The following is a 19,466-nucleotide window of genomic DNA, read 5'->3' on the forward strand; positions in this document are numbered from 1 at the left end:
CTGGTACCTTCTAGCAGCAGAAGTCCAGCTTCTCCATCCTGACGCAGAATAAAGTATGAGGACCAAGTGCAGGGGTAGGGAACTTTGCCCCTCCAGCTGCCCCAAAACTACAACTCCCATCATGCCTGGACAGCCGAGGCTGTTGTAGGTTGTTCGTGGAGTTGTAGTTTTGCAACAGCTGGAGAGCCAAGGTTCCCTACCTCTGACCTGGAGGGTACTTAGACACTGCTCTAGAGTGTGGCTCAAGAGTACACCAGTTTGGTAGCACAGCTGGCCCACAACAATTGCCTATTACACTGGCCTTAAAGGGGTTGTCCAGCGATAAAAAATTATTCACAGAATAACACACATTACAAAGTTATACAACTTTGTAATGTATGTTATGTCTGTGAATGGCCCCCTTCCCGTGTCCCACCACCCCCACCCGTGTACCCGGAAGTGTGGTGCATTATACTCACCGCATCTCGTGTCGTCCACGGTCTCCGATCCTCAGCAGTGACGTCTTCTTCGGGAGGCCGGCGGATCTTCCCGAGTGCCGGCCACCCTCTGCAACGTCATCAGCTGCTCAGCCGCGATTGGCTGAGCACAGTTATGCTCAGCCAATCGCGGCTGAGCTTCGGATGACGCTGCAGAGGGCGGCTGGCACTTGGGAAGATCCGCCGGCCTCCCGAAGAAGACGTCACTGCTGAGGATCGGAGACCGTGGTCGGCACGTGACAGGTAATGTATAGCGCACCACACTTCCGGGTACACGGGTGGGGGTGGTGGGACACCGGGAAGGGGGCCATTCACAGACATAACATACATTACAAAGTTGTATAACTTTGTAATGTGTGTTATTCTGTGAATAATTTTTTATCGCCGGACAACCCCTTTAAAGGGGTGCTAAAAAAAAGTTGTTGTTTTTTAATCAACTGGTGTCAGAAAGTTATACAGATTTGTAAATTACTATTTATAAACTCAAGTCCTCCATTACATATCATTTGCTGGATGTCCTGCAGGAAGTGGAGTATTCTTTCCAGTCTGACACAGTGCTCTCTGCTTCCACCTCTGTCCCTGCCAGGAACTGTCCAGAGCAGTAGCAAATCCCCATAGAAAACCTATTCGGCTTTGGATGATTCCTCTCACGGACAGAGGTGGAAGCAGAGAGCACTGTGTCAGACTGAGAAGAATATAACGTAGCACTTCCTGCAGGGCATACAGCAGTTGGTAAGTACTGAAAAGAGAAGTAATTTACAAATCTGTATAACTTTCTGACACCAGTTGATTTAAGAACAAATTATTTTTCTTGGGAGCACCCTTTTAAAGGAGAAGTCAGGCCAAAAGTATTTTTTAATATATTATTACTTATGGAAAGTTTGACAAATTTCTAATGTACATTAATTATGGTAAGTGTTAGAATTCTGGAGTGTCCAGCAGGGGGCGCACTATATATATATATATATATATATATATAATATATATATATATATATATATATATATATATATATATATATATATATATATATATAGAAGTCAATGACTACCATTGACTTCTATATATAGTGCGCCCCTGCTGGACACTCTATTGAATCAATGAATGTATATGTAAAAATGTTATGTACACTACGTTTTGATTGAATACATTTATGGAATACTTTGGGGAGCAAGTGTCCTTGCTCCCCAAAGTATCCCATAAATGTATTCAATGAATGTTGAATGAACTGTTACCATTGACCTATATGTAGATTACTAACTTATAGATGATGCCTTCTTCTTATATTTAGAAGTAATTTTGTACCTGATTGTCATTGTGTGTCACTCTGTCATTTCATTGCTTTGTACAAAGCTATGGGGAATACTATTGCTTTATAAATACAGTTATGATTATGCCTTATGTATGGACTGGGTCATTGGACAACTTGCTATTGACTACTGGAGATATGGAATGTTTGTACAATGTTACATTAGGTTAATATTTTGTCCTACCTTCTGCCCCCAGACACGACATAGATTGTACTTTTGAACCTAATACTAAATTCTGAATAGACGTACTGTCCATAAACTTGCAGCTTCTATGAGCTGAGCACTTCAATTTAAATATAAATTGGGATTAAAACACAAAATATACAGTTCCAGATTTTATTTTACTTTACTAAAGTCTGAATAGTAACTAGGGGGGAGATTTATCAAAGGTATACACAACATCCACTGGTGTAAACTGCTCCCAGTAACCAATCACAGCTCCTCTTTCATTTAACCAGAGCTGAACCCTGAGCTGTGATTGGTTGCTGTGGGCAGTTTACACCGGTGGATATTGTATACCCTCTGGCCTCTGATAAATCTCCCCTCTAGGTGTTCAGCACATTGGGGAGGGGGGAGAAACATCTCCAAGGCCTAAATGGGTTTATAGCTGCAGAGGTGTCTGCGGTGGTGCGGAGACTTCACTGTCTTCTAGTGAAATGCTGCAGACACCGTATTGCTTTATTGAGATCAGTTTCACCATCTTGGAATTGTTAAGCCCCCTAAGGGCAGCATTTACAGTATCAGTTAAAGGGGAAGCCTGGCCCACCAGAGGACTGGAGAATCCTCCGGTGGGCCCCCAGCTTTAGAACCTGCACAGACTGATAAGTCTAAATTTAGATGTTGACCGGACTGTATGGAGCCAGGTCCTCCCAGGATGAATGGTTTTTAAATATATCTAGAGCTGTAACCTGCAGTATTACCAACCAATAAATCACAGACACAGATAATACAATGTATCATGATTATAAGCCTGGAGAAATGGCTTAAGTTTTATTATGGTAATCACATTTTATAGACAGAATATGGGGCCAATGTAGTGTATTCGTATGCGTAGTGTATTCATAAGAAATGTAAACATTTAATACAGGCAGGGTTCCAAGTCACAAGACACATACATGTCACACTCTGATAGGCCAGTCCATAAATGGTAACAGTTTCCTGTATGGCGCAGTCAGGCTAGCACAACATGTTATTTTCCATAAATTGTTTATAGATTTCTGGCTCTCTTCTCCTTGGGTATTGTGACTACAAATGATAATTTTCCAGGAGCTGTTCTCATTGACGTGCTTCCAGCATTCCTTTTCTTCATCCAGAACATCTCTCTGTCACCCTCTGATCACGCTCTGAACATGCTCTGATCATCTCCTTATTCAGAGGGCAGTATATATATATATATATATATATATATATATATATATATATATAAACAAGTAGAAAACCGCAGCACTCGGAATACGATCAAAAAAGCGTGAAGTTTATTCCACCCAAAACTTGCGACGTTTCGCTCCCACACTGGGAGCTTTTTCAAGCACTGCTTGAAAAAGCTCCCAGTGTGGGAGCGAAACGTCGCAAGTTTTGGGTGGAATAAACTTCACGCTTTTTTGATCGTATTCCGAGTGCTGCGGTTTTCTACTTGTTTATACATTACGCACTATTGGTCCCGTGTGCTGACCGCTTGGCACCCACCCTCTTTTTCATTGAGGAGTGCTGCAGGACTTTCTTATTTTTTATATAAATATATATATATATATATATATATAGGTGTAGTCATATAGGTACGGCGCAAGTAGGTAAAATCAGGGGCGTAGCTAGGATTCATGGGGCCCCATAGCAAAAAACTGTATGGGGCCCCATAAATCCTGTACGCCCCCCCCCCCCACACACACCAAACACAGACATTGATGCACATATACACACACACAGAGGCACCATTAACATATATACAGATACGCCACTGACATACACACATATATACGCTGTAATGTGATTACACTAGTGCTGATGTATACACCATGAATAGACAGTACACAGGGAAATCATCTGATTGTAATAAGAAATACTCAGCCGAAAATAAAAGAAAATGCAGCAGATATTAATGGTGGGTTCTTTTATTAGAGCCCAACTTTAATAGAAGCTGCTGCAGAACATCTTTGGGAGCAAACACACACACACACATACACCAGTGCTACAGACATTTCTGACACACACACACACACATATACACCAGTGCTACAGACATTTCTGACATACACACACATATATACACCAGTGCTACAGACATTGCTGACATACACACACATATAGCCACAGATACGATAATCGTTCCGTGTAAACGCATTAGTTTTTTATATGAATAGACCAGCAGGGGGATGCCAGCGCAGCGGTCCTTTTTGTTGAAAAATTGAGCCGCGTCACAGAGGGTAGGGAGTTTCGTCACACTGCGGGTGAGCGGGTGGGCCCACTTCCAGTGCTTCAGGCTGGGCCGGTGCCCGGGGACAGTCAGGCGCTATGCGCGGGAATCGGCACCGGAACCAAGACACCAACATCCCCACGCTGGTCTATTCATATAAAAACTGGTCCAGCAAAAACTAAAGAACAAACCCCTCATGTGGCTCTGTATATGGAAAATGAGAGTTATGGCTCTTGGAAAGTGAGGTGTTAGAAACATGTCATAAATTGCATACAGGGGAAGGGGTTAATATTTACACACCCTCAATAGACAGAAGAAAGAAAAAAATTGCAGCCTCATATGGGGCTGACATTAAAGTAAATCCTCGGGAAAAGTCCCAACTGTGAAAAAACGTGCAATTAAAACCGCACCTCAATCGCTGCATCTGAATAAACGAAAATAATTCATTGGTGCAATGAAAACAATAAACATGAGCTTCACATTTCTTACACAGCGTTTCCTAGTTATATATATTTAATATAATAAAAAAACACAGGAAAATATAGTAGAATAACTGATAGTGATTCCTATTTCGGCTTTGAATAAAGTTTTGTTGAAGCTGTGGTGACGTCATGTGGACGCGCCGGATGTGATCGGCCTCTAGCCCCACGTGGAGTGCAGAAGAGGCGCTGCGGGTCGGGATCAGGCGGCAGGTATGGGATCGGTTACCACGTGCTGTAGGGATCATCGTGCTCTATATGGGGCCACTAGAGCCGGGCACACGCAGGTCTCCCCTATACACATGCTGAGCCCGGCTGAGCCATGCCTTCCTGGCCACACGATCACTTATATGACTGACTGTGAAGCTGCACCGGGGGATGCTTCATGCTGCAGAGTAACATGGAGTATATCATAGGTCAGGGATTCGGGAACAATGCATCGTAATCCAGCAGAGCATAGACATGTATCTATTCCTGGCAGCTTTCTGTAGTGATAAATGTAATCTATGGACCCGGGTGATTGTACTTGTGATGACACTTAAACACTGGTCATGTGACTATTGAGGCAGATAAAATGTTATTATAAATATATATATTGCATGCATAAGTACTCCACATCAGTGCTAAATACCTTCATACTATCCAGAGGTTTTAAAAGGGGCCCATACCATAGAGAGGGTGATCTGCATAGGGCCACCGTGTAATCACATAAGGAAGCTTGTCAAAAATTAGACTAGACAAGACCGTGTATACTACAGCTGACTAAGGTGGGAGTTCCATACAGCTGATCCCTTCTCTATAAGGGTGCGGGCACACTATGGAATGGCAATGGAAAACCCGTTGCGCATTCTGCAGCTCACACCCGCCAGTGCACGCGTCCATTCTATGCATGGGCGGATTCCTCTATCTGTCCAAAGGCTGAACGTCCGCCAGCGGGTGCGAGCTGCGGAATCTGCGAAGGGTTTTCCGTTGCCATTCTGTAGTGTGCACGCACCCTAAGAGGTGTCTGACAAGTCTCATAATAAAAAATGTAGACTTTCCCAACTGAACCAAGAATACAGCTATAGTGTTGGCTAATGTGTGTTTTTCAACCCAATAAATGTGAATAAAATCCAACAAATGATTCCTGGGTACACAGGCGTGCCAAAATCCAGCAGCAGCTCCTTGTGAAAAAAGACATGTACACAGGGTTGTGGAGTCGGAGTTGGAGCTAGTTTTGGTTGGAGTTGGAAAAAACTGTTCCGACTCCAGCTTTAAAAAAATCTTTAAAAAATGTAGAATTGAATTTTGATATGAATTCTACAAGTTTTGCTCATGAATATATATATTATGAGCAACATTCTAATAGGACACTGGCCCTATTACATAAGGGTGGTCGGGGAATATATCAGTAATAGGACACTGGCCCTATTAGACAAGGGTGGTCAGGGGATATATTAGTAATAGGACACTGGCCCTATTACATAAGGGGGGTCGGGGAATATATCAGTAATAGGACACTGGCCCTATTACATAAGGGTGGTCGGGGAATATATCAGTAATAGGACACTGGCCCTATTACATAAGGGTGGTCGGGGAATATATCAGTAATAGGACACTGGCCCTATTACATAAGGGTGGTCGGGGGAATATATCAGTAATAGGACACTGGCCCTATTACATAAGGATGGTCGGGGAATATATCAGTAATAGGACACTGGCCCTATTACATAAGGGTGGTCGGGGAATATATCAGTAATAGGACACTGACCCTATTACATAAGGGTGGTCGGGGAATATATCAGTAATACAGCACTGGCCCTATTACATAAGGGTGGTCGGGAATATATCAGTAATAGGACACTGGCCCTATTACATAAGGGTGGTTGGGGAATATATCAGTAATAGGACACTGGCCCTATTACATAAGGGTGGTCGGGGAATATATCAGTAATAGGACACTGGCCCTATTACATAAGGGTGGTCGGGGAATATATCACTAATAGGACACTGGCCCTATTACATAAGGGGGGGTCATGGAAAAGTTGTCGGTCACTATTTGGCAGCTTGTTTCCTAGCTGGAAGAGTCCATTGTGTGTGTGTGTGTGTGTGTGTGTGGGGGGGGGGGAGATCTGTGCTGTTCTCTTCCTGGATGCTGGATGCTGGATGACTGTATATGAGCAGCAATGTAATATGAAGATATCTTGTGTAATATAGAGGAGGAGGAGAAGACACAAGTAGTGTAGCTGTAACCTCTGTCCTCAGTCTAGTGTTTTTTCTCTGGGAGAAGATTGTGTGTTTTTCTTAAGTGTTCTATGGCTACAGCTGTGTGTATGTGTGCTATGACTACAGCAGGCTGTGTGTGTGTTCTATGGCTGCAGCAGGCTGTGTGTGTGTTCTATGGCTGCAGCAGGCTGTGTGTGTGTGCGCTATGGCTGCAGCAGGCTGTGTGTGTGCTATGGCTGCAGCAGGCTGTGTGTGTGTGTGTGTGCTATGGCTGCAGCAGGCTGTGTGTGTGTCATAGCTGCAGCAGGCTGTGTGGGTGTATGTGTATGCTATGGCTGCAGCAGGCTGTGTATCTATATCACTGTGTGACCTCTATATCACTATGTGTGACCCCTCTCTTTATCACTGTGTGACCCCCTGTATATCACTATGGCTGACCTCTATATCACAGGGATCTGGCATTGTTAGCAGTGTTTCTTTAAGTATGGTGAATATTTAGTTAGAAACATAGAAGACTGTCAGCAGGAAATGACCACCTGCTCCATCTAGTCTAGTTCTAAGTTGTTCAGGACATGGAGTCTGGAGACTGGCTGCATCCACTGCACATACAGGAGAAGCTGCTTTATATCTTTCCTTATTCCCTCAGAAGTCGCCCCAGGTTAATGTAGGACATTAGGGAGAAGCTGCTGAGCCAGTGTGATAAATAACTCCCCAGGTATCTGACCGGCCATTTATGAAGGAGCAGGAGTCGCAGTCGGTCCTGATAAAATTCAGGAGTCGGAGTTGCAGTCGGTCCTGATAATATTCAGGAGTTGGAGTCGGAGTCGGAGCTGCGGCTTACCGACTCCACAGCTCTGCATGTACATGTATATGTGCTTACTACGGGACATACTAAAAAGGATGAACATTATTTCCAATGGGGAAATATGTCAAATAATAAGGTTTTAATCAGTTTCATAGACCTGGAATGACCGGGATATATCTGTAGTGTATAGCGGAATGAGAGTATATTCCATAGCAACAGATGTGTAATACCTTACTTGTGTGGGAGAGACCAGGAATGAACAGGATATATCCAACACAGGTAATATATAACACATCTGTTTCTATGGTATGTACGCTGAATCCACTATACACTACCAATATATCCTGTTTATTCCAGGTCTACATGTAAGGTATAGTGAACAGGATATATCTGTAGTGTATAGTGAAGTAAGGGTTTATCCCATAGAAACAGATGTATAATACCTTACCTGTACTGGATATATATGTAGGGTATAGTGCAATGTCTGTATAGTCCATAGAAACAGATGTGTTATATATTACCTGTGCCAGATATATTCTGTTCATTCCTGGTCTCTCTCACACAGGTAAGGTATTACACATCTGTTTCTATGGAATAAACCCTTACTTCACTATACACTACAGATATATCCTGTTCATTCCAGGTCTGTCGGTAGTGTATAGTGAAGTAAGGGTTTATTCCATAGAAACAGATGTGTAATACTTTAACTGTGTGAGGTAGACCTGGAATGAACAGGATATATCTAGTATATAGCGGAATGAGAGTATGGGCCCTATTGCACGGAGCAATAATCATCTAAATCAGGACGATTATTGCTCCGTGTAATAGAGACAACAATCTGCCATCGAAACGATAATCGGCTGATCATTTCTTTATGTTCAAACCTATAATCATCGGGTGCCGACCGTACATCACAACGTGTAATAGCGGTGCACAGCTGATGATTATAGTGTAAAATAATAAAGATTAACTTACCTTACCGTGTTCCCGGGCCGCTCAGCAATCATTGGCTGCGGCCTGTCTCGGCCAGTGGTCACTGCAAAGACCGAAGCAGAGGCAGAACTGCGCACGGTGTGGAAGGCCTCCAAGGATGCCCGGGAACGCAGTAAGGTGAGTTAATGTTTATTATTTTACACTAAATGCAAGGGCTGCACGGATATCGCTAACAGTGTCCGTGCAGCCCTTGCTGCCCGATAATCGGCCCTTGGAATAGTGCAGTTTACTGTTTATTATCGGGCTGTGTAATAGGACCCTATATTCCATAGAAACAGATGTGTAATACTATTCCTGTGCTAGATAGACCTGGAATAAACAGGAAATATCCACTATATACTAATCCTGTTCATTCCAGGTCTATCAGGCTCAGGTTAGGTATTACACATTTGTGTCTATGGAATATACCCTATCATTGTATGCCTTTCATATGAACGGAATTCCCTTTCTCTCTGCGGCTTTCCTGATAGACTTCAGCCTGCAGATGTCCTAATTCAGATAACATGCACATTAGGGAATTGCTTACAAGACAGCACAGACTGTGCATTGTATATACTGCTAAATAAATGTGATTTACATTACTTTACTTTATTTTTCCTGTGTCTTTAGGATGTCCTTTGGAGGAAGAGGCGGCTATAATCGCGGAGGAGGGGGCGGCCGAGGAGGAGGTGGTGGCAGTTGGGGTGGAAGAGGCGGAGGTGGAGGAAGAGGTGGATTTGGAGGAAGAGGTGGGGGACGAGGTGGATTTGGAGGAAGAGGTGGAGGCTTTAACAGAGGCGGCTATGACCAGGGACCCCCGGAGTATGTTGTTGGTATGTCGAATAACAAAAATTATTAAATTTGAAAGTGCCTGTAAAAAAATATTTGTTTTACCTCCCATACTTTTTAAGTACCCTGCAATTTACAAAATATATACATCATTGTATGTTCCTGACCGGAGGAATACTGGTAACATGTTTTACTGCACAGTGAATGGCATTGAAATAATTTATGGCCCTTAGAATGGGTGGAAGAAAAAAGACAAAAATGAAAACTTGTCGCTTCCTGAAGGAGTAAGGATACCTGAGACACTTTAAGGGAATAAATCATGAGAAAAATATAACTATGTTCCTGTATGCCCCCCATCACTCTTTCAGTGCATATAAGTATACATTATGGGGGGATTTATTAAACTGCTGTAGGGTATAAACCCACACACCGTATACGCAGCAGATACACAGCAGATTTGTTGATACAGATTTGATGCTGTGTTCAGTTATTGAGATCTAATCTGCTGCGAGTTTGCTGCGTATCGCAGCAGTAAATACGCTGCATATACGGTGTGTGGGTTTATACCCGTAAAGTAAGAATTGTCTCAGTTTCCCCTACAACCAATCAGATTCCACCTTTCATTTTCAAAGGAATCTATTTGCTAGGGGCAACTGAGCCACTTCTACTTTACACCCCTTTGATAAATCACCTCCTCCCTGGGAGCGGGATCGCCTGCAAAATTTCCCGTCAGTTCCGGACCGCCTCCGTGCATACATCGGTAGGTTTCTGAAAAACAATTTTCGAAACGTTGGGTCCCCCGTCGATTGGGGCAGAAGCAGAGCTGAATGCTGTGTCCTTATGTTTCTGACCAGCTCTACCCATGTCTCAATGGACAGCTGAGTAAGCAATCTATGGACTTATAGAATGAGACTCTGTGAATCTGTTCACCAAGCACTCTGCTTTCTGAGGATAGCCAAGCAAGAACTAAGATCCAAAACTCTCAGATCACCATGGAAGAATATGATATCCTACATACTAAGTTTATTTGGGTGCAGTAAGAACTCTAATATACTGCATATGCTGTATTATTAAGACTTGTAATTGGGTTAATGTTGCAGCGGTTGGTGAATTCATGCATCCTTGTGAAGACGATGTGGTGTGCAAGTGTATCACAGAAGAAAACAAAGTGCCTTACTTCAACGCCCCCATTTATCTGGAAAATAAAGAACAGATTGGAAAAGTGGATGAAATATTTGGACAGCTGAGAGACTTTGTATCCTTTCGAAACTAATTTTCTGTGTCTTCCAAGTAGCATTAAAAATGGTGTAGTATAGTGTGATCTACTGTGCTAGAAAAAGGGGGGTGGATTAAATATCTGTGTTTTAGCAAAGCTGTGCACCAATAGGTCCATGACGTCACCAAGAGAGTTTCTAGTCCCCAAGAAAGGGTATGTTCACACTGAGTAAAACAGGCGTAATTCTGCGGCAGAATCCTGTGTCATTGGGATGCCTTGTGCGCCTCTGCTCAAAGAACTGACATGTCAATTATTTGAGCAGAGGCGCGCGAGGCATCCCATTGACACACTGAGGTAGGCAGGATTCCGCTTGTTTTGCTCAGTGTGAACATACCCTAAGCAAGCTATGGTCTTAAAAAATAGTAAGGATATAATATATAAAACAATATGGAAACTGTTACCATATATCATTAAACAAGCAATCTGTGTTATCTGAAGCGTCGCCATATAAATGATGCACAACCAGGGAGACACTTGACAGCTCAGTTATCAATATATGAATGCAAATGTGTATGGAAATTGCTGGGTTTTAAATTCTAAAAGATGTTCAGATGGTTCATTTGATATCTGGGTATATATTGGTTGCCAAGTCAAGATATGTTGGCAGACTGTATTGCAATGTTTGGGCTCATGCACACTAATCCAAAATAAAAGAAAACGCCCAAAAAATAACTAGTCCCAAAATGCACCAAAAGCATCACATACAACAAGAAAAAGATCCCATTACGGATCAAAGAAATGCAGGGACAAACATAGATCAATATATCAAACAGAATTTTTTATTTAGACAATTCATATGAATAAAATACAATATATCACATTATCATGAAAAGAAAAAACACACAAAGGAATAAAACACGACCAAACAGATGAAAAAACATACAGGTGGTGAGGGGAGATATACACATATTTTATAGGATCATATATTGCACATGCTATTCAGGATATATGTAATTGAGGGAATGCAGGCAGCCTCCACTAGATGGCGCACTGAATGTAATTATATACAATACTAGATAATGTATAACCTGGCAGAAGCCCTGGAAAGTACGGGAGATACACAAATAAGTGTCTCCCACACAGAAAATAAACTAATGTCTAAAATTTATAAGTAATGGAGGATGGCTGCATTCAATATAGTCCCACTCACCCACTCACCCAAGTGGGTGAGTGGGACTATATTGAATGCAGCCATCCTCCATTACTTATAAATTTTAGACATTAGTTTATTTTCTGTGTGGGAGACACTTATTTGTGTATCTCCCGTACTTTCCAGGGCTTCTGCCAGGTTATACATTATCTAGTATTGTATATAATTACATTCAGTGCGCCATCTAGTGGAGGCTGCCTGCATTCCCTCAATTACATATATCCTGAATAGCATGTGCAATATATGATCCTATAAAATATGTGTATATCTCCCCTCACCACCTGTATGTTTTTTCATCTGTTTGGTCGTGTTTTATTCCTTTGTGTGTTTTTTCTTTTCATGATAATGTGATATATTGTATTTTATTCATATGAATTGTCTAAATAAAAAATTCTGTTTGATATATTGATCTATGTTTGTCCCTGCATTTCTTTGATCCGTAATGGGATCTTTTTCTTGTTGTATCTCATGCACACTAAGCAAAAGATGAGGAATTGAAGAGGAAAGATTTCTGCTTCAAATTCCTGCTCTGGCAGAATAGGAGCTGAATAGAAGCTGAAGTTGAGCAGATTTGAAGCAGAATACAAGTGGAATTCAAGCAGAATTTTAAGCAGATAGGATTCAATAGGAAAAATCTTTGGAAATGTCATTGATATATTGGTGGGGTTCTTGTTCCTGCCACCCATTTCAATCCTCTTTTGCATGGTGCTGCAGCCTCTCCAGTGTTGCAAAGAACTGCAGTTTTGTCCTATCCCTTGATTGGGTAAAGGCTGCAGTTCCTTGCACTGCCGCTACGAAAAGTACAGCAGGTGCAGGAACATTACACAAGTAAACATTGACAAGGCTGTGGCACTCACCCAAGTGCCAAAAAGAGAGAAGTGAAGACAGCGCTCTATGGTGTAGCCTCGCCAGATCGTGATATAGCTCAATGGTAGTATATGCAGACTCCATGTCCTGGCGCAGTTGTGCAAGTGTAAGGCACAACTCTCCAACAGCATGAAACGACTAGAACCGCAGCCTCCCTGTGAACCCACACCGAGGTAAGTGACAGAATCCACCAATCTACAGTGTTTATGGGCGCAGCAATCAGTTTTTTGGGGGCGCAGATCATCCACAAATGACCATATAAACATTTATTAAAGTGTATATAAAAACAGACTATCGCACAGCGCGTTTCCAGGCCAGTCCGGCCCCTTTCCTCGGGTGCCTCATGCACCTCAGTCTGGCCTTGAAACACGTTGGGCAAGTATTTTTATATACAGTTTAAATTTTTTATGGTCATTTCACCTTGTGGATGATCTGCGCCCTAAAAACCTGTCATTGCCTTTGGATTGGAGGATTCTATCGCCCAAGTGCCGCGGCCCCTTTAAGTAGATGGAAGCGATGTCAGGAACCGGATCCCCAACTATCTAGTATTGATTACTTACCCAGTGGATAGATTACCAGTTTTAAAAATCTGGGTAACCCCTTTGATTTTACTAGTGTGGAAGGTTTTTGAGTCTCGAAGGGAACTGCTTTGGCTACAAAATCTAGAGGGTTTTTTTTTAGCTACTTTGTCTTGAAACATAATTTTATGGGCGGTATAATAGTGTAACCATTTTATAATGTCTGTCCATAAACTTCCTTAATGATTTATACTAGTATTTTTCTATTAAACTCTCGGAAAATATGAAGGCTTCCTCTTTCAAGAAGTTACAGAAGGTAAGGTTTTCATTTATGGTATATTTGACTCTTTAGTTGGCGCAGCACATTTAAGACCTATATTAACCCCTTCGAGTCAGCAATATGTGTATATACATTCCTGAGGGTTTTGATGAATGCGGGACCGCTGCAGTGTGGGCGGCCCCGCACACTTCAGTGTCCCACAGCTGCCTGTCATTAACTCCTTAAACGCCGCCATGCATAGAGATCGCAGCGTTTAAGGAAGTCAGTGACGGGTTAAGCACCTGTCACTGACTGAGCAGGCTACGGGGGTCTCGATCAGTTGTACTGACTGGCAGGGGTAAGACACTTACCTCCATCCTGTTGGATCGGTCATCTGTGCATAGTGTCTCTCAGGCAGACTCTATGTACAGATCGCCGATAGTACTGATCTATGCTATGCTATGGCATAGCATAGATCAGTATACGCAATCTAATGAGTGCATGTTTTACAGTAAAATAAAAGTGTAAAAAAAAAAAGTGTAACTAAAAAAACCAAACCCTTATAACTCCTCCCCCCAATAAAAGTTTCAAATACCTCCTTGCCTATTATAAAAATAAAAATGCTTAAAAATTCGTAGCATGCGGCATTGTCCGATCTATTAAAATATACCAATATATCGGAAAAAAATAACATAAAGCTATCAATTTTTTTTTTACACCAATATGATACTAATAAAAACTAGAGATTATGGCGCAAAAAATTACACCCCAACCAGCCCTGTAGGTGGAAAAGTAAAAGCGCTATGGCTCTTAGAAGGCGAGAAGGAACATTACACTAATTTGACATGGACATTCGGGCATCAAAGGGCTCTGACATGAAGGGGTTAATATATACAAAGGGCTACTCTTATATATGTTTGCATGGACTTCACACATCCTTTTTGTCACTTTTCTCAAAGAGAAACTTTACTCCTTCATTCTTGTATTGGCATAGTATCATAGTTTGAAAAGCTAAAATGAAAAAAGGCTACCCATTTTGCCCTGTTATCCTGCCGTGTTGAAGAAGGCAAAAATCTCATACATGGTGTAAAGTGAAACTGGCTCAGTTGCCCCTAGCAACCAGTGAGATTCCACCTTTCATTTTCCAAAGAGTCTGTGAGGAATAAAAGGTGGAATCTGATTGGTTGCTAGGGGCAACTGAGCCAGTTTCACTTTACACCATGTTTGATAAATCTCCCCCTCAGTCAGTATTTTGTTCTGTCTCCTCGACTTTTCCCAACAATATATTCTGACACTCCCGCAAATATGTCTAAGCCCCTTTCAAAATCTTTTTTTTTGAGTTCACCAGGACATTTTCCTAAGACGATGAATTCCATAGTCTCACTGGTCGTACAGCAAAGAATCCCCATTAATGTTGGGATAGAAACCATCTTTCTTCTAGATGCCCCAGGATATGTATTATGGCTATGTTCCCTCACAGTATTTTTCCTCAGTATTCCAAAAGCAGAAATGGATTGGAAACACACTGTTAAAATTTAGTGGATGGACGTCATTTAATGGTAGATAATGGCTGTTATTTCAAAACAACGGCCATTGTTTTAAAAGAACTGCAACTATTTGCCATTAAATGGCGGCCATCTACTAAATTTCAACAGTGTGTGAACAGAGCCTTTCTGTGTTTCCAATCCATTCCTGGTTTTGGTTGGAAAATACTGAGCAAAAATACTGTGTGAGAACATAGCCATATAGTGGAAGAAATCTTGGTATTGCTGCTTGATATATTTATACGTGGTTATTAGGTCACTTCTTAGTTGTCTTTTTTTAAAAATAACTCCAATTTTGACCATCTCTCTGGGTGCAGTAGTCTACGCCTTCCATTTTTTTCTTTGGTTGCCCGCTTCACTCAGGCTTCACTGTTTATTTCTTCTACTCTGGTGCCCAAAACTCTACACAATATTCCGTGCATGTATGTCTATACTTCGATTTTGCAACTCTGTTCCGTTGAAGTGAATGAAGCTTAACTGCAAACCACACCTGAACAGGAGACAAGAGTGGTGTTGTGTCTGGATGAAAGTGGCCATGTTTTTGTAGCTCTGGATGACCCCTTTAAATTGACTGTCAACTAAGTCCTTTTTGGTGTTGAACCTCACTGTCCATTCTTAGCCCAATCCTGCAACCTATCCAGACATGGAAGTCAATGGAATATCTCCCGACTACATTTTTCTTTTGAGCATGTGGCTGCTGTAAAGCACATCTCTAAATGCTGTGAATAAAGCAGCAGTTCAAAAACAGATGGTTTTCCGCAATCAGGTACAGGAAATATTGTAAAAAAAAATAAAATAAATGAATGATTTGCTTTTATGCCCTATTCACATCTCATGTATCAATGGCATATTTCCATGTTCAATGTTTGCCTTAACAGGTTCTTTTTCCTTTCACAGTTTTATATTGATCCAGCAAAGTTGTTGCCTCTACAAAGGTTCCTACCTCGACCACCTGGTGAGAAAGGCCCTCCGAGAGGTGGACGTGGTGGTGGAAGGGGAGGCGGGAGAGGAGGTGGCCGTGGAGGCGGTGGCCGAGGCGGATTTAGCAGAGGGGGAGGAGGTTTGTATTCTTTGTTTGTAGCTTTATACTACCACTAATTTTTATTATATTATTATATTTGTGGGGTTATCCTATGGGAAATATATAAATATTTAATCCATGCCAATTTATTTACAAAAAGTGTTTTGTAGAAATATTTCCTCTACTTAGATCTGTTCTCTCTCTATTGCTATTTTTCACTCTCATTTACATAAGGTCGGTAGATGGAGAACACAATAGCAGCTCACCCTCCCCCACCATATGAAATGATCTCTGTAAAGGTCATAGAGCATGCCCAGACACCTTTCCCATAAATGTTCAACTGACCGCTCCTGTAAAGCTTGTCTTTAAATACTGTTTAAAAAAAAAGTCAGGCAAGGTGGCTGCACTCCATAATAATGAACCAAAAAAAATTAAAGGGAAACTGTAAGCTGTTGTTTATGTTTCAAACTGCTGACACTGTTAGATAGCTGTTAAGTGAAGGAGACACACTGGGGGAGATTTATCAAACATTGGTGTAAAATGAACCTGGCTCAGTTGCCCCTAGCAGCCAATCAGATTCCACCTTTTATTCCTTTTAAAGTTGGAATCTGATTGGTTGCTAGGGGCAACTGAGCCAGGTTCATTTTACATCAATGTTTGATAAATCTCCATATTTCATATATATCCAGCTGTGCTTCCAGGATGTAGCGAAATGCTTTTATTCTCTGGTACAAAAAGTCAGACTGATGATCGTTGTCTTTATTACACGGAGCGATAATCTGCCGAGTCGGCCTGATTATTTTCCCATTTTGTGTGATACCATTAATGGAAGCTGTTACATTTCTTCATGCAGGTTTGTATTAAAGGAATTCTGTTTCAGCGTATACTAATTTTTTTTCTCTCTTAGGAGGCTTTAGAGGAGGACGTGGAGGATTTGGTGGTGGAGGTGGTGGCGGCTTCAGGGGAGGTAGAGGAGGAGGTGGAGGCCGTGGCTTCAGAGGTTAGTACGGGGCGATCTTACTGAGCAGATTTCTTTAGTTCATCTTTTTTAAAACAACCATGTAAATAACTACCAGTAAAAAAAAAAAAAATCCTACCCTCTTGTTGCTTTTATGCAGACTATTGTCATTGTTGCAGATGTGCATAGAAGAATTCCTGACATGCATGCAACTTGGTGACATCTGTCAATCACGGGGTCCTATGTTTAAAAAATAAATTACTTGCTGCATTTTTTTTTTAAATATACTAAATACCACAAAAATGTTTGCTATTTGATCTAGCAAACCCCGACAGATATTTCCAAAATGACACTTATTTTGGATTCTGTTGAGCAATGGGGGACTTTGGATACGTCTATTGTACACTCCAGGACCTTTCCCAGTGCGTCTGGTACATAACTGCATAGAAATTGTAGATTTAAAAATTATATATATTTATTGAAATCGTTACTTCAGCAGAAGAGCACAGAAAACCTGAGTGCACAAAGCATATCACTGTTATATGTGGTAATATTATAACAACATACAGCAATGTATCAGATTAGCGCTGTGTCTTTATTAGAGGTGAGCGAATTTACATTACTGTTTGCTTGGCAGTCGCTTATACACCAGCTGCCTTTGATCTCTGTGCCGCTCCACTCCAGGTGCCTGGAAAAGCTGTATCCAGTCCTGGGAAACTTCTCCTACTTTCCCAGGACTGGATCCAGCTTTTCCAGGCACCCGGTCTAGAGCGGCATGGAGAGCAAAGGCAGCTGGTGTATAAGCGACTGCCGTGCAAACAAAGCAATTCACTTAGTTTGTAATGTAAATTCACTCATTTCTATTTATTTCATGTATGGAAAACATCCTGCAACCTATTCCTTATTATGTGTGAGATGTGTAGTAATGTCTGTCTGACTTTATTCTCACCGATCACTGTGCTAGTACAATGTTATAGATGGTGCACACTATGGAATCCCGGCGGATCACCCGCCACAGATTCCGCAACTCACCCCCGCTCGCGGACTCTCTGCTGCTCCCATAGACTTCATTCTATGGCACACGTGTCAAACTCAGGCCCTCCAGCTGTTACAAAACTACAATTCCCATCATGCCTGGACAGCTAAAGCTTTGGCTGCCTAGGCCTGATAGGAGTTGTGTATGAATGGGATCTTAGTGTAATTTTTGTTTATCTAATAATTTTCCCCTTTTTTTTTTTTTTTCCTCTCCTATGAAGGAGGCCGGTGATCAGCCGCGTCAAGCCTGGTTTGGGGTATTTTACGTGCTCCCTTTCTACTTGGACATCTGTGTTTAGAAAAAGACCTTGGGTTTGCTTTTGGAATGGGACTAATACATTGACCACAGGAGAGGAAAGAGACTCCCTGCAGTTTTTATTACTGCCGTAACAGACGCTGTGGATATCAGCCAGTCATATTAATCAATGAAGCCAAGCCGCCTTATACGGCTTATTGTTATTTCTCTTAAAGCCTTTTTTTAAGTGAGGTTTGATATTTTAGAAGCATTGTGGTATATGATGTCTTCAGGAACTAAAACACTGAATGTTTCTGCTCCCGAACACTTGTAAATAAGAATCTGTGTTACTTGAATAAATTTTCTACCACATGTCCCTCTTGTCTCGTATATTCCTATTAACCCTTACTGACATAACCATTAGCTTTTAAGCTTGATCCTGTCCTTTGTACTTTGATTTTGTTTTCCTAAGTCACACAATCTATCTATTGTGATTTTTAAAATCTTTTGACAGAGATGCTGTTTTGTTAATGAAAATTTACTAGGTTTCTATAGACGTGCCGTAGATGATGTTTGATGGGTCATGAGAATCCCCTCTATTTTTAACTGGTTTCACAGTTTAAGGCTGCGTAATGAATCCGCAGCGAGTTTCTCGCTGCAAATCCCTGCCCAGTACACCCTATGGGCAGACAAAACTCGCAGCAGGGTGCACATCCCGCTGCGAGTTTGTCAGCAGCCCGCCCTGTTAACCCCCCCGGACGCCGGAGCCTATACATCACCTGGTCCCCGCCCCGGGTTGCTTCGGGGCTCCCGGTGTCTTCACATCCTGCTCAGCCAATCAGTGCACTGCAGCAGGGCAGCGCACTGATTGGCCAAGCGGGATGTGCCGGGAACCCCTGAAGCAAGCCAGAGCGGGAACCAGGTGAAGTATACGTTCCGGCAGCTGGGGGGTTAACGGGGCGGGCTGCTGACAAACTCGCAGCGGGATGTGCACCCTTTTGCGAGTTTGTCTGTCCATAGGGTGTACTGGGCAGGGATCCGAAACGGTTCTTGTTTCGAATTCGCAGTGAGAAAGACGCTGTGGATCAGTTACATGTGAACGCAGCCTAAAGGGGTATTCCACTTAAGCATTTCTTTTTATATGTTGCTACCTATGG

General features: G+C 42.0%; 1 protein-coding gene across 1 annotated transcript; it reads left to right on the plus strand.

Moving 5' to 3' along the window:
- The first annotated feature begins 4,798 nt into the window (after window positions 1–4,798).
- On the plus strand, window positions 4,799–18,685 carry GAR1 (GAR1 ribonucleoprotein). The gene is made up of 7 exons (XM_069978509.1): window positions 4,799–4,888; window positions 9,288–9,490; window positions 10,547–10,701; window positions 13,514–13,573; window positions 15,958–16,120; window positions 16,989–17,081; window positions 18,296–18,685. Exons 2-7 carry the CDS (start codon window positions 9,289–9,291, stop codon window positions 18,304–18,306), a joined length of 684 nt encoding a protein of 227 aa, XP_069834610.1. The 5' UTR covers window positions 4,799–4,888; window position 9,288; the 3' UTR covers window positions 18,307–18,685.
- The last annotated feature ends 781 nt before the right edge of the window (window positions 18,686–19,466 follow it).

This window comes from Dendropsophus ebraccatus, chromosome 7 (assembly GCF_027789765.1).
Source record: "Dendropsophus ebraccatus isolate aDenEbr1 chromosome 7, aDenEbr1.pat, whole genome shotgun sequence".
Lineage (NCBI taxonomy): Eukaryota > Metazoa > Chordata > Amphibia > Anura > Hylidae > Dendropsophus > Dendropsophus ebraccatus.

Excerpts from the sequence above, each read along its gene's own strand:
- GAR1 (XM_069978509.1), top strand. The coding sequence starts at position 9,289 with ATGTCCTTTGGAGGAAGAGGCGGCTATAATCGCGGAGGAGGGGGCGGC. Across the intron at positions 9,491-10,546 it reads ACCCCCGGAGTATGTTGTTG|CGGTTGGTGAATTCATGCAT; the intron begins GTATGTCGAATA and ends TTAATGTTGCAG. Across the intron at positions 16,121-16,988 it reads ATTTAGCAGAGGGGGAGGAG|GAGGCTTTAGAGGAGGACGT; the intron begins GTTTGTATTCTT and ends TTTCTCTCTTAG.